The sequence below is a fragment of the Paroedura picta genome, chromosome 5 (assembly GCF_049243985.1).
Source record: "Paroedura picta isolate Pp20150507F chromosome 5, Ppicta_v3.0, whole genome shotgun sequence".
In the NCBI taxonomy this organism is placed as follows: domain Eukaryota; kingdom Metazoa; phylum Chordata; class Lepidosauria; order Squamata; family Gekkonidae; genus Paroedura; species Paroedura picta.
Genome location: NC_135373.1, coordinates 47,161,703 through 47,177,581, shown reverse-complemented (window position 1 = coordinate 47,177,581; position 15,879 = coordinate 47,161,703). Strand labels below are relative to the sequence as shown.

Genomic DNA, 15,879 nt, shown 5'->3' with positions numbered 1-15,879 from the left:
CTGGTCCAAATTCACCTATGAGCTTCCGCAGCAAGATAGCTATTTGAAATTGGGCTTCTCAAATCCTTCTGTGAAGCTGTAACTGCTATACCACTCTGGGTTTCTTTTCTTTTAAGTTACTATTTTATTGAAATTTTAAGAAAAGTTTAAAGAAGAAAGGAAAAAGTAGAAGAGTTGTATCCAAGATGAAAGATAAAATAGGACATCCATTTAAGTTTTCAATTTCTTGAAAGCTTACTTTCAAATGATTAGAATCTAGTAAAATTTTATAAGGGAAAAATCTTCCTCTTTTTCCATTTCCAACAATCTAGCTGATAACTGTCAACCTCAGTCTAATATGTTTTCTATTCACTTCTATTCCCTCCGCAAAACCACAAATTATCAATTTGTTCTTTTCACTTTCTTGCAAAAAGTCAACAGGTTTTCCAATTAGCAATAAGTGAAGTTACTGTCTTTTTTGTAATCAAAGAAACAAGCTTTGCCATTTCTGCAAATTCTATCAGTTTTATCAACCAGTCTTCTGCTGTGCATATTTTCAAATTTCCCATATTGAGCATATAATCTCACTGCCTATACAAAAATATAATAATCTCCATCACATACAGAAACAAAGTTCCATGATTATTTTCAGTATGTTTGTTTGTCCCAAACTGGTCTCATCTGCTTATTAATTTTTCTGCCTTAGCAAGATTTTTTGCTCACTTTTCACATATTTGTTTGAAGTATTTTTATATGTTTTACCCAGTTCATCTGGAATAATATACCAGTGATACAACATTTTAAAAAATCTTTCAGATTAACACTTAAATTTACATGTAAATTTGAGACCCTTTCCCTTTGTTCCATAGATATATCATGCTAAAAAAAATCCCAGTTAGCCATACATTCTTCCACCTGTTTTTCTTACATATTTTAAGAAAAGTGTGTACATTTTTGCTATCACATGCTTTTACATAGTTCTACCTCAAAATCAGTCTTAGTTTCTTCAAAGCCAAATGTTATCCAATTAAACCTTTCTAATCATTCTGTATAGAAAAACCATTGGCAATTATAACCCTCTCTTATTGAGTCTTGCTTTGATTTAATTTTATACCTTCCTTGAGCAAAGTCCAAAATGTCTCTATAGGTTAGCCATTTGTCTTTAATTAGCATTTCCCATCTATAAAAGGCCTTCTGTGTTGATATCCATAATGGTTTTTTGGGGCAAAGTCACATATTTATTACATGTCTTCAGTAATGTACATCTAATAAAATTATTTTTAAAGCCCACGTTGACCATTATCCTTTTGTACCATAAATAACCATGACACCCAAATCTCAAGTCATGAGTTTCTAATTCTAGCAGGGTTTTGTTTTTCTACAGTATTCTTTCATCCATGCCAAACAGCATGCAGCAAAATAAAATTTCAAATCTGGGAAACTCAAACCACCACTTTCTTTAGCATCTTTAATATCTGAAATTGCTAGAGGCTTCCCGCCGCTGCCGTATTAATTTAGACAAGTCTTTTCTCCATTGTTTAAATGGTGCTTCAGCTGTCTGAACGAAAACCATCACACTGGCTTTCATATGGTGGCTGCTGTTGAATAGTGGAGGCAGCCAGTGCTAGTTGAGTCATGCAAGTTGGTTGGTATCAGGTCATTCAGAGGTTGTTTCCAGGCCCAGGGTTGCCAATCTCCAGGTGATACCTCAGAATTACAACTGAATTCCAGGTGACAGAAATCTGTCCCCTGGAGAAAATCTCTATTTTGGAGGGTGGATTCTGACATATTTAGCGGAGGCCTCTTCCTTCCCGAAACCCTGTCCTGACTCCACCACAAAAAGGAACTTACTAACTTGGAGGTGGTCATTCTAGCCAAGCCTGGTTCCAACATGCCCTCCCTCAAAGGTCCAAATAGGCTTGGGAAGAGCCCTGCCCCTGCCTTTTATAATCAGAAGGAAGACTCAGAACTCTGTGGTTGCCTGACAACAGCTTTCCACAGCAAAATGGGGTCTCACAGACCCTAGTCTGAAGCTCTAACTGCTACACCACACTGGCTTTCATAGGGTGGCTCCTGTTGAACCGGGAACCAACCAGCTGGGCCTACTCATGTAATGAAAATCAGGCGGTATCAAGTTACTCAGAGGGTGCTGCCAGGCCTAGGGTTACCAAACTACAGGTGCAACCTGGAAATCTGTCTGTCTGGAGAAAATGGCTTTTGTTGAAGGTGGATTCTGGCATTATACTGTGCTGAGATCTCTCCCCTCCCCAAAACCTGCATATCTCTGATTTTAATCACAAAATGTCCAGGAATTTCCTTGAACTGGCAACCCTGGCCCCAATGAATCCTCTCTCAAAGTCCAAAACAGGCCTGGAAAGGGCCCTGCACCCTTCCTTTGCCCTTTTACTCACAGAAACTTAAGCTTGGACTACTGTGGTTGTCTAGCAACAGTCACTGAGAAATCTACTATTTAAAGCTCCTTTTATTAGTTTTGAATTTTTTAAACCACCTTTTTCTTTTTTAAGATTTCAAAATTTTCTGCAAACCTCAAGTTTGTGGAAAGGTATGTCTTGCCCCTCCACAGTTCCAGTCACCAGATTTAAGTATCCAAAGATGTGGCTGATGTAAAAGCAATGTTAAAAGCAGACAGTAACATCAAACAGCTGTGTTAAACAATTCTGCCAACACTAAAGGCAGAGCATAATCCCTCAGGGGGACTGGGCAGAAAGTCCAATAGAGGAGCAGCCAACCTAATGGGGAGAGAGGAGGCAGCTCTAGCAATAAGGAGCTCCGGCAAAGTAAATGCTACCCCTTGCTCTTTGAAGAGGAAGCATCCAGCAGGACTGTGGAAGCTGTCAGCTGTTGGTGTGAAGTCACAGGGCAGCATAACCTGGTCCATGGCCATTGATATCTGTAAGCTAAAATCCGCCACTACAAATTGTGCTAGAAGAAATATTCGTAGCCTGTGCCATCCTTTCAGCACTGGTGTGATCTGTTCCCGGCTGTTGAAACCAAACCAGCTAACAAACCCTGTAACCTGCCAAAGCTCCCTCTAACAGCATCCTTGAAAGAAGCAACACAGGAAAATGAGCTAAGCATTGACTGAAGGTGCCACGAAGGTGAGCATGCCTATGCTGCAGACACATTTTATTCGTCTTAGACCTTGTAAACTGTTCTTGGAGATTATCATATGTGTGTAGCATGTGTGTAGCATAGCCAGGAGATCCTAGGATTATCCTAGCAGCCAGACGAGATATTTGGAGGTGGTTTGCCATTGCCTCTAACCCATCACCTCTTAACATTCCTTGGAGGTCACCTTTCTAGGTGCTAGCCAGGGTCAACCCTATTAAGCTTTCAAAATCTGTTGAGATCTGACTTGCCTGTGCTGTCTGGGACAGGGCTTCTCAGGGAAGAAGGATGAAAACATGTTTAAAGTAATTGAAAGCTTTCTACATGATTCAAAGGCAACACTTGTCACTGTTCAAAGGAGAAGACTGAAAAAAGCAATGCTGACCATGTTAGGTTGAAGAGGATATTGAAAAGGAAACAATTAGCCCCATTTCTCTTAGGGGAAATTTTGCAAGAGGTTGAATTGGCAGCAATAGACTTGAAATAACTTGCAGTAACCAAAATCCAATTAAAATTAGTACAAAAATGTACTATTATAGGATTGAAGCATTCTAAGGGGTCTGGACATCCTAGAGACAATGCTGAGTGCTACCAGTGCATAACTATGCTTCCATGATTTCAGAATGGGCCTGGTGTGTGGGGTTTGGGTGCTGAATGCAGGCACCAGAAAGAATTTGCAGAGTTCTCTTTCGGAGCCTTGGGGGAGACCTAACTTGCTAACGCTTCAATCACTGGCCATGGGGTGCCTACAACTGTGGTGCTGAAGAGAACAGCTCCTCACCTGACGCCCTCCACCTAGCAAGGAGGAGCTCGCTGTCAAAAGTGGCACCACATTCTCCTTTCTTCCTTTCCCCCCCTCACCCCCCACCCGCGCAGCGATAGAGACAGTGGTTGTTTCACCTGATGCTGTTCGACGGCTTGCCCTTGCCCGCTAGTAGTCTAGGATGAGGAGGAAGGGGGCGCTGTGGGGTAACGTCTGCCGTCCTCGGCAGCTCAATGACCGCACCTTCCTTTCCCTTCGAGCGAATGGCGAGACCACCATCTTCTTACCCAAGCGTGCAACAAGATTTCCTTTGGACACGGGGGTTTGTGTGTATATGGGAGGGCTCCCTCGTGCAAATGTTAATTGCGCCTCCACCCTGTCTACTCTTCAGAAAGGAGTGCACCTTTCATTGCCCAGGTATGGCAGCCAGGTTGGCTGCCCTCCCTCTCCCGCAGAGATAAAGGAGGCCATTGCATTGTCACCGAGCGAAGCGGCAATCCTGTTCTTGGAAGCAAGTAAAACCCGCTAGGCAGACTGAAAATGCAGCGATTATAGAAAAGTCTGCAAGTCACCCAAATGGCAAGGGCATGGAAATTTTAAAACATTTTCATCTCAAGCCGGAAAGGAGTATTTTATGCGGAGACGGGAAGACTATACATGTTGCAAATCTAGACGTAGAATCTGCACCGTGCCGTGGGTATTGCTGTTTTGTGTACAGTTTGCGTGCATTTTATATATAGGCGAGAGCAACGAAATAAACATATTTCTAAAGTGCTCGAGAATAAATGGCTTCAGTCAGCTGTTAATCGGGGTAGCAGGATTTTTTGTTTTGTGTTCCTCATTCGATGTCACTTAACAACCGCTGCAACCCAGGCTGCGGCGCAATCAACAGCCTTTGCAAGAAAAGCAAGCCGACCAGTTGCGCGCGCGCGCGCCCTCCGCTCCTCGCCTACCCTCGCCGCGCCCGCCCTGGCGGGCCCTCGCCATGTGACACGCCCTGTCCAATGGGCAGTCGGGGCGGTGGGGATCCGGCTGGAACCGGTTGGGCCGTGTCCGGCTCTATATAAAACTTTATAAACACCCGATTCAAATTAGTGGGGTCGCGAGCGACACGAGCGAGCCCAACCACTGGATCTTTCCCCCTCATCTGTCTTTTTTCCCCCTTCTTCCCCCCCCATCGTTCTCGCGCGGTTTTCCGTGTGATCGGCTGAGTTCCTTCCTTCCCTGTGACCCGCATCTTTTCATTTCTTCCTGAGGCGCCTTCTCTCCTCCACCCTCTGTCATACGCCGCAGAAATGCCCAAGAGAAAGGTACGTGGTGACTCCGAGGGAAGGCTCTAACGACCCGACTGGAAAAGTGGAATGAGGCGCAGGGCGGGGGAGGAGGCGGATGGTTAAAATGAGCGGCGACGCTGGAGGAGGAGGAGGGTGCGAGACAGATCCGCCGCCATTTTTATTTTATTTTTTTGTCCTTCCTTTTCCTCATTTTTTCCCTCTTTGTCGTCTTTTTCATTTTTTAATTTTAATTTTCGGGCGGGTAACGGTTGCAAAGCGGCAGGCAAGCGCGTGCGCGCGAAGAAGACTCAATGGTCGTCGTCAGGACTTTAAGTGGAAGGAGAAGGGAGGAGCAGGAACGCTGCTGGGGGGTGGGGCGGAGCCTGAGCGACCGTTAACTGCCGCGCGCTCCGGCTGGCCTATGAGGGAAAAGGAGGGGCTGGGAGCCTGGCGGGGGCCGCGAAAACGCTAATTATTGGTTGTCTGTTGTGGGGGGGTAGAGCACGCGTATTCCTCTCCACCAATAGGAAACGGGAACGGGCCCGAGAACGAATATGTCTCTGTGTTGGAGTCCGAGCGCTCTGCTTGGGTTTTGGCGGGAGGCTGGTTGGTTGAAGGTGGCACGTGCGTTGATGTTTTACGGGGGTATGCGCACGCGCTAAGTGGGGAAAAGGGGAAATGGAGGCCTGAGGGGGTGCGCGCTCCCGCTGAGCTTAAAGCGAGTGCGTTGTCGTTGTTCTTATACGCCCCCCCCTTCCCAAAAAGTGCGGGAAGGTTCTAAGAAATTTTAGTTTTGCTTGTTTCTTAAAGCCCTGGGAAGGAAGGCAAGCTTTGCTTGCCGTACCGAAACTGTAGACGGCGATACCCTCAGTACTTATAGACACCCCTCTTCAAACCTGCCTTTTATCTTCTCACTCCCAGTAAGGGACAAGGGGGACACGATTCTGATTGCTTTCTGAAGGCAGTGAAACTCTTGCTACTAGCAGCAATTATATGAAAACATGGAATTGCACGTCTTACCCCGATAATGCTTAGGTTGGTAGGAACCCCTCAAAGACCTCCATTTGTCGCTGTTGGAACTGTATGTGTGAAACGATAGCCTATGTTAAAGGAAAGTTTGTTAGACTTTAAGATGCCATTGGAGCCCTGCTTAATTCTGGTCTACCGAAATATTACTAGCCCTGCCTCTGATGCAAGTGAGATTCGGTTTTAACCCATAAATGTGGCATAAGTTTATAGGGGAAGCTAAGAGGAGGTAGGAAAGCCTCAAATTGCACAGATCAGAATGCCAGAAATATGCAAGGTTTGTTGCATGGCTCTCAATAGAAGGCGTAGTGTTCTGAAATAAAAGGACCCATTATGTGACAAAAACTTCTAATGTTGGGGGAATGACAAATAACAGTGAAATAAGGACCATTTGGTAATGCTGTTACACATGAAGCCTTCTCACAAACATCACTGTTTAGGAGGGCATAGTGTCTCCCAAGAGTGGGCTTGATAATCAAACACATAAAGAAGAATTTCATTATTGGCAGAACTTTGTTCTGAGGGAAGAAATAAATATGATCACATGTCATCTGATTTTTTTATTATGAACTGTTACTTTATTTTAATGAACAACAAAGTTATAGTGTAAGCAGTCTTTTGATTTAGCATGTTCAGGAATGTTAAGTGTGCTCAGCACTGACTTCTGCATTCCAAAGTATGTGTGATTTGTGTGTAAATATAAAATTAGAGAAGGACCAATGTTATCCCAGATTATTACCATAATAATGCATTAGATACAGTTATTTAAAGTAATTTGGGTCATTTTTAAAAGCCCAATTTTTGGTATAGGGTTTTTTCCAGATTTGTACTCCTCAATTTTGATTTTATTTTTTTGTAGGCTGAAGGAGATACCAAGGGTGACAAGGCCAAAGTGAAGGATGAGGTAAGACCAAAGCGTGTGTGTACTTAGCTTTTCTAATGCAGCCTAATCCTATTTTGCCTTACATAAAAGTAGACAAGAGTGCAAAATGTTGGCAGTTCACCATAATTATACTTACGATGTTCTAATAAATAATAAGGAACTATTTTTATTTGGGATTCTTATAACTTAACACATAAAATATTAGACCCATCGTCGTTCCTCTGCACATAAAATATTGGTGGAACTTAAGTGATTATGTACTGAAACAAGCTCTTCTGTAGTGGAGGCATAACTGTTCTAATGGTTAAATTTTCTTCTTTTCCTAATAGCCACAGCGGAGATCAGCAAGGTTATCTGCTGTAAGTATGAACCATCCTAGAATACTTTTAGGATTGATAGTTGTGGCTTTAGCTTCATTTTTTTCTCTTAAAACATATAGAAAAATAATTGATAGGACCGAAAAATCACTGACTGAAGTGGGCAAGTCTGTTGTTTCAGAAATTAATTGGGATTTTTCTCCCCATTTTTAGAAACCTGCTCCTCCAAAACCGGAAGCTAAACCTAAAAAGGCAGCTCCAAAGGTAAAATTAAGGTGTTCATAATACGTGTTTAGGTCACACAGTTGGAGTTAACTACTATAGTGTTACATAAATAACTATTGTTGCTTTGTTGGTCCATGGTTGTAAAAAATACTGTATTCGTGTATTTCTGTTGACTGGCAGAAGAGTGAGAAGGTACCTAAAGGAAAGAAGGGGAAAGCTGATGCAGGGAAGGATGGAAACAACCCTGCAGAAAATGGAGATGCCAAAACAGATCAGGTATGACTGCTACAATAGCTTTCCTTATTGTGGCAACCAAAATACTTCTGTAGTAGTAATATAGCCCTACTATGTGTAATTATTATTTTAACAACACTTAGAAAATACCTGTTTTTTCTGTTCTTTAATTCTGCCATCAATATTATCCGAAAATAGCGTATATTATGCATTTTATACTGATGCATTCAGACAATGATTTTATGTCAATATAAAATGCTCTCTGATGGAACTGCCTTTTTCTTTCAGGCACAGAAAGCTGAAGGTGCTGGGGATGCCAAGTGAATTGTGTGAATTTTTGATAACTGTGTACTTCTGGTGACTGTACAGTTTGAAATACTATTTTTTATCAAGTTTTATAACAATGCAGAATTTTGTTTTACTTTTTTTTTTAAGCTGTGTTGTTAGCACACAGACCGCTTTGTTGTTGTGTTTTGGGAAGGAGAGGGTGCAAATGTAATTGACTCTGTTACTTAGAATCTGGGATTTTAAAGGTTCCCTTCATCTTTGCAAGAGGGATTCTTGGGCACAAGAAAGGAAGGGGTTCTGATACTGTAAATCTGTAATGTTTTTTGAAATGCCTTTGAGTAAATATTGAAATTCCCCACTAGTTTTGTCTGAGGAGGCAGTACAATTTAAAACTGTAGTTAGACTTCCTTTGTTTTCATTGTTGTCACTTGCATTGCGTTTATCACTCCTCTGGGAATGGCATACGGTGTTTTGATATTTGCTCTCAAATCAAATGCATTCTGACAGTGTCAGGCAATCCAGGTTTCTGGTGTCAAATACGGAAGGAGCATGGCTTTAAAATGAGCCATTTTTTTATATTGTGAATCTTCAGATTAAGAATTCTGCAGTTATGTTTCTCCCTAAAAGTCAGGGTAGGCTTGTGAAAAGTTGTTAAACAACATACTTAATGTGAAAGTGTCGCCCTCACTCTAAACTTTCCCTGTTCCAAGAATAAATTGAAGAGTCTTCATTGGGTTTTATATAGTAACTTTACATTTTGGTAGTCCAAGGAGGAGGGAAGTTGGAACTTGTAAAACATTGCAGATTGTAGCCCATGTCCTGCCTGAATACCATTGATTGTTTTATGAAAAGTACCTTTAATAAAGCTGGATATCGTTTGGCTTGGACTGTTTTTACTAGCATTCTGTTTGCTTCCTGATGTCCCTAAGGCTGAGTTTCATTGGTAAGTGTCAGTGTAAGAATATAATATATAGAAACGGTAATATGTATTTTACTAATGGCTAGTCGGTGTTTAGGAAAAAACATACAGTAAAGCCTTGCATAGACTATGCCACCTCAGAATGCAGGTGGAGATGAAGAGTGATTTTAGGACTGCACATGCTCAGGCCAGCCACCGAAGAATTTTTCTGGCTTTTTGAAGTGCTTTCTGGTATGACTACAACAATAGCTTTCCTTATTGTGGCAACCAAACTACTTCTGTAGTAGTAATATATTCCTGCATAACTCAGCTTCTTTCAAAACCATTGTGTGCTGTGAGGAAGCAGCACCCTTTTCATTCAACCTATTTGATTAGCATCTCTTTCTGGACTCCTAGTGTGGGACTCCATGGAAAACAGCAGGTGAAAGCAAAGTACTTACCTGTGACTGTTTGCTCAGTGTCTTTTGTGGAGCCACACATTTCATACCTGCTGTAAACTCTCATTTTATTATTTTTTTTACTTGCTCTAGGGAGCTCAGGAGAATTGAGGGAAAGGGGTGCTCCTCCCTTGAATCCATATAAGTAGTTGTGGGGCTGGGAGCTTTGGACTATTTTGAAAGCTAGACTATTCTTCCCCATCTGGTCTTTGCATGTGCAGTCCCTCAGTGTGCCTTCACAGGAGACACTGATTGAACAGTTACAGGTAAGTTGAACCCTGTTTTTCCCCATGGGGCATCTAACATGAAGAATATTTTAGCCCAGTCTAGTCTTTGCCTTCTGTGCTGTATTTAAGAATTCAGATGAGCTCCTCCTACTCACATTCTAAAGTGATTGGGTTCTAGAAGAGTTGTATTATATGTGGTTGTTGTTTTCTTTCTGAATATCTAAAGCTTTAAAAGGAAAATAGATGCAAATCCCATTATGTACTTGTGTTGTCTTTTTATTATGCAAAAGTAGTAAACAGTTCAGCACTGCTATGGCAACCGTGAGCCTGGGACAAAAGTACCTGCTGAAGAACCTAATGACACTCTTAAAGCTGAAATTTCTGTATGAATCATATTGCTGTCCTGGCATCTTAAATAGTAGGTAAAAGTGATCATATAGGATGTATGTCTTTATAGAATGGACATGACAAATCCTCTCAGAAATCATGACAGCTTCAATAGCACCACTGTTGGTACTATACTATGACATCTAGGGACAAAATCTTGTGCATTTGTAAAATGTAGCTCTCATTAACCCTGGTTTATAACAACTCAATTGCAAAATTTGAAAAACATTTAGAAAGTTGTAAAATGTGTACCTTGGATTTTATTAGAACACAAATGTATAATTGACTAAATTAAACTTGTTTTGGAAAGTAACAGGTAAGTAGTTTGTCCTAACCTTTGTTCTATTCTGAACCACATTCTAGCTCTGAATTAATAAAGCTAACACTTGATGGCAATTCAGATATTGGAATCCAGTGCTTAAGATGCTGTCTTTATGACTCATGTGGCTATGCATAGCATAGTTTTTCATTAATTGGCTTTGTGGGTTAAAACTTAGGTTCAAACTAGAAAGACATAGCTGAAATAAAAAGCTTCCAGTTTTGAAAACAACTCTTTAAATTTAAAAAAATTCTAATGGTTTCTGCTAATGGGGCTTTAGAAGATATAAATATACAGAAGTTAGAAAGTATGCATTATGTGGCAACATGTGCACCTGCACCTCAGGCCTCCAGTTATTTCCTCCTAATTTTACATAGTATTTGCCTAATCCAGGCTTTTAAAATCTTTTTATCATTGTGAGAAACCCTTGAAACATTCTTCAAGCTTTGAGAAACAACAGAAGTGACACGATCATGCAGAATATGATTGGGAAACAGAGCTGTGTACATGCTCACTCAGGGTCCCCCCCCCCCCCAGCCTATCATTGACTATTTTGGGAGGGGGGAGCAGGTTGGCATATCACCTGATAAATGTTTATCAATTTATATATGTGTGTATATATTAACTCCCATTCAGGAAACCTTTCCAGGGCTCTCAAACTTCAGGATTTCACGAAACCCTGGTTGAAAAACCCTGACCTATCAATCTTAGTAGAACTATCGAAGTATGGCTCTGGGAATAAATTACTGAGTAAATTGAGAAGATAATTTCAAAGTGGACATGGATGGCAGTCTTAACACCCACTGACTGCAGTGGGGCTTTTAAGTAAAGATTAGTAAGATTGTAAAGGTAAAGGTATCCCCTGTGCAAGCACCGGGTCATGTCTGACCCTTGGGGTGATGCCCTTCAGCATTTTCATGGCAGACTCAATATGGGGTGGTTTGCCAGTGCCTTCCCCAGTCATTACCGTTTACCCCCCAGCAAGCTGGGTACTCATTTTACCGACCTCGGAAGGATGGAAGGCTGAGTCAACCTTGAGCCGGCTGCTGGGATTGAACTCCCAGCCTCATGGGCAGAGCTTTCAGACTGCTGCCTTACCACTCTGCGCCACAAGAGGCTCATTTAGTAAGATTAGGCTATAATAAATTGGGGTTTGCTGGGTTTATTTGCATAGTGTTCTCAAGACTGTATTTTAATTTTCTATACATTGAGGTGAACATGCAAAGAAACTGCTAGTATTTAAGGTATTAAGTAGCTGGATAATCAGTGGTTTCATTCAAATTTAATAGCTCCAGAGTGCAAAGAGCTGCAATAGTGAAACAGTTCTGTTGATGTATATAAATACGTAGTTTTTACATAAGCACATAATGGCTGGAACAGGATATTTACACAGCAGAATATTTTTCTATATAAAAAGTATTTTAAAAGAAAAGTAATAGAAATAAATATAGGAGGGGTACAAAAAAATGGGTTCATACATATAATTCAGACTATATAATATATTGAGCATGCAGGGGCAAAAACTCCCCAACATCCTCAACATAATCTTTAAAATAACCCTTATTTCAATTATAATCAATTATTTTGCCACTATATTATTTTCAGCATTACTATATATCCCATATAATCTCATTAGATATTAGATTTACCACATAAAAAGGGTTGGGAGCTTCCAATGATGTGTTGGTTCTCTGAGTGGCCTTCACTGAGTGACATGCCCCCAACAGTAAGGGCACTTGCCCACTGAGGACTCATCAAAGGCTCTTTCCTGCCCACACCCTCTGTGCTGTTTCCTGGCTCTTACCAGGAGGAGGAAGAGCTAGCACCAGATAAAGTGGGAAGATGTTAATGGTCGTCTTAGCACTGTGCCCTAGCCAGGACACCAAGAGTGGGGGGTGGTAGAAAAGCCATCAGGTGCAGTCTATACCAACCCTACTGTTCTCCCTGGTTTACTGACTGCTGGGGGGAGGGGTGATTGGATATGCTCTATGCCACTCTCCCAGGCATCCTGGTTGCTGGGGGGGGGGGGGTTACTACTAATTTACTGAAGGTATAACATTAAAAAAAACAAAGATTAAAATTGAGTTTCACTATACATTTATATTTAGGTTCTCATTCTGAATTTATCTCCTTTTATAATAAACTTCATAAACTTTGAAAGCAATCTAATTTATAAATGTGATATTAATTTTGCCATTACTGTATATCCAGCCAGTTTATTATCTCATTCAGCTATATGCGGACAGGTCACTTCCATTTTGTTACTTAAGTTTACCCACTGTCACTATGTATTTCTGGCTTTAGGAAATTTAATATGTTCTGCATTAACGTCTGGTTAGCTGTGAATTTGATGTCTCCCCCCCCCATAATTGTTCCCATTGATTCATTTATACTTGGACATTAAAATTTTGCATCCATATAATATTTTTTTCACTACTGTTTCAAATTACAGCAATAACACATCCACTGTAATAAATGGTCCTTTTGATTTGTAATTATCTTTCCAAACTCAATCAGAGTTGGAAGGGGGCCATACAGGTCATCTAGTTCATACCCCTGCTCAAAGCAGGATCAGCCTAAAGCAGTGGTCCCCAACCTGCGGGCCGTGGCCCGGTGCCGGGCCGCGAAGGCCATGGCGCCGGGCTGCGGCTCCCTCTCCCACCCCCCGCCCCCCCCCGCAGTAAAAAACTTCCCAGGCCACAAGCTTGTGGTCCGGGAAGCTTCTTACTGCGGGAGGGCGGGGAGAGGAAATCAGGGCCGCGCATGCGCGAATGCGCCATGCATGGCCGAGATCGGCCGTGCAGGCGTGGCCCGATGCCCTGCCGGTCCCCAGCCTCAGAAAGGTTGGGGACCACTGGCCTAAAGCATCCAGGATATCTGTCCAGCTGCTGCTTGAAGACTCAGTGAGGGGGAGCTCACCACCTACTCAGGTGCTGACTGAAATTTTTTTCTTGATATCTAGCCAATATTGTTCTACATGTAGTTTAAACCCATTATTGTGGAACCTATCCTCCTCTGCCAACAGGAGCCTTTCCCTGCCCTCCTCTAAGTGACAACCTTTCAAATACTTCAAGACAGTAAATCATGTCCCCTCTCATCATGTCTACTCAATCTGTTGTTCTCCAGGCTGAACATTCCCAAGTCATGCAGCCCTTCATCATAGAGTTTGATCCCCAGGCCCCAGCTCATTCTCTGAACACTCAATTTTGTCCATGGCCGTTTTGAAATGAGGTCTCCAGAACTGTACATGGTACTCCATGCGGGGTCTGAACGTAGCATACAGTGGGATTATGACATCTTGTGATTTTGATGTGATGCCTCTTGCTACAGCCTAAAATGGCGTTTGCCTTCTTTACCACCACATCAGACTGTCTACTCATATTTAGCTTACAGTCCACAAGTACCCCAAGATCATGTTCATACACTGCTACGCAGAAGTGTGTATCCCATCCAGTATGCATGCTTTTCATATTTGTGACCTAGAACTGCAGTTTTCCTTAGTGAATTGCATCTTGTTCTCATTTGCTAACTTTTCTAGCATGTTCAGATCTCATTGAACTATCTTCTGCAGTGTTTGCTACTCCTCCCAATTTGGTGTTACCTGCAAATTTAATGAGTCCCTCTACCCACTCATTTAGATAATTGATAAAAATATTGAAAAGTACCAGACCCAGTACCAAGTCCTGTGGCACCCCACTGCTCACTTCCCTCCAATGTGATGAAATACCACTGACAACCATTTTTTAGGTCCGGTTTTCTAGCCAGTTCCCTACCCAAAATGGGTTGGTCTGGCAGGACCTGTTGGAGTCAAATCTCTGCTAACTTCCCCGGATCAATAAATTGTTTTTCAGATGATTGTAGATCACCCCCTATAAAATCTGCCCCATTATCTTCCCTGCAATTAAGGTTAGACTCACTGCCCCATTGTTTCCCAGGTTATCTCCGTTTTTGAAGATTGTGATAACATTTGCTCATCTCTAGTTTTCTGGCACCTCTCCAGTACTCTTAAAGATAATGGACAAGGGTTCCACAAGTTCACCATAGTTCTTTGTGCACTCTCGGGTACACACCATCCGGCCCAGGGGGATTGAATTCATCCAGCACATCCAGGTGCTCCTTGACAACCTCTGTCCGTGTCAATCGGCCACCCAGACATATATCTTGCCTACTACCATCCCTAGATGTGTCCATATTCCGGGAAAACAGAAACCCCAACCTTTCTTAATCATTTTCTTCAATTTTTATTATTGATAAGTTATCAATTGAACATTGGTTCCTTCATCTTTTACATCTTGCCAAGATTTAAATTTTCGCCTGGCATTTAATACATTGTCATAAGTTTTTAAATTGTGTTTTGGCATTGTGTCTTTATAATGATATGCTTTTATTGGCTACATAAGTGGATAATTTGTAGGATTAAGTAAATTCCAATGTGAAAACCATATGCTTGGTTTCTGGACATTCCAAATAAATTTAACTTTGCCAATCAATGTTTATTTCTTTTATGTATATGGGTACCATTTGGAAAAAAAATTGGCAATTTTAATGGCTGAAATTCTTCCCATCCAGGATTTTTTTTCCATCTGGATTAACTGCTTGTATCAATTCTCAAGTAATCTGATAATTCTTTTAAAATATGAAACATTTGTCAGGTCACTTTCATTCCCAAATATCTAATAGGATCAGTGGTTACTGTGCGTTCTGTATTTTTTTGTAATATCTTGCTGTATTTAAAAAAAAATTGTTTTCTACCTACTTTGTATCCTGAAAGGGCTCCAAATTCTTCAATGTATTCTATTACATACTGTAACAATTTTTGTGAGTAAACTACTGAATCTTTTTGATGTCTTTAGTAGTAACAAGGTCTTCTCTTGAAAGGCTGCATGATTTCCTAAACATTTCTGCCTATATGTAGCATACTATTGTATGCTAGATATAGCATACAATACAATACACTTTTTTCTCATTACCTTTTGAAAAACTGATAGAAAGCTGCTGGTTAAAATAGGTTCTACAAGATCCTTAATTTTTTAATTTTGATGAATTACTGATTTTATATTTCTGTTTTCATACTTTTCTCATGTACCTTTATATATCATTTTGCTGATTCAAAGGTATCTCAAACGTTATGCAAGTGATCATGGGCTATAGTGAAGCTTAGTAAACAGCAGTTTAGTGACCCTTTGTCTGAGCACCTTTATTGTCATTACACAAACATGATCTGGTTGAGTTTACAGACACTTGCATCACTAAAGAGAGCCAGTTTGGTGTAGTGGTTAGGAGTGTGGACTTCCAATCTGGCATGCCAGGTTCGATTCTGCACTCCCCCACATGCAGCCAGCTGGGTGACCTTGGGCTCGCTGTGGCACTGATAAAGCTGTTCAGACCGAGCAGTGATATCAGGGCTCTCTCAGCCTCACCCAACTCACAGGGTGTCTGTTGGGAGAGGAAAGGAAAGGCGACTGTAAGCCG

The 15,879-nt window shown here is 41.5% G+C and overlaps 1 protein-coding gene across 1 annotated transcript; it reads left to right on the top strand.

Annotated features, from left to right (window-relative positions):
• The first annotated feature begins 4,877 nt into the window (after positions 1-4,877).
• Positions 4,878-9,005, top strand: HMGN2 (high mobility group nucleosomal binding domain 2). The gene is made up of 6 exons (XM_077337721.1): positions 4,878-5,181; positions 7,031-7,075; positions 7,384-7,413; positions 7,585-7,635; positions 7,777-7,872; positions 8,119-9,005. The coding sequence occupies exons 1-6, from the start codon at positions 5,167-5,169 to the stop codon at positions 8,152-8,154; spliced, it is 273 nt and encodes a 90-aa protein (XP_077193836.1). The 5' UTR covers positions 4,878-5,166; the 3' UTR covers positions 8,155-9,005.
• Positions 9,006-15,879: the final 6,874 nt, after the last annotated feature.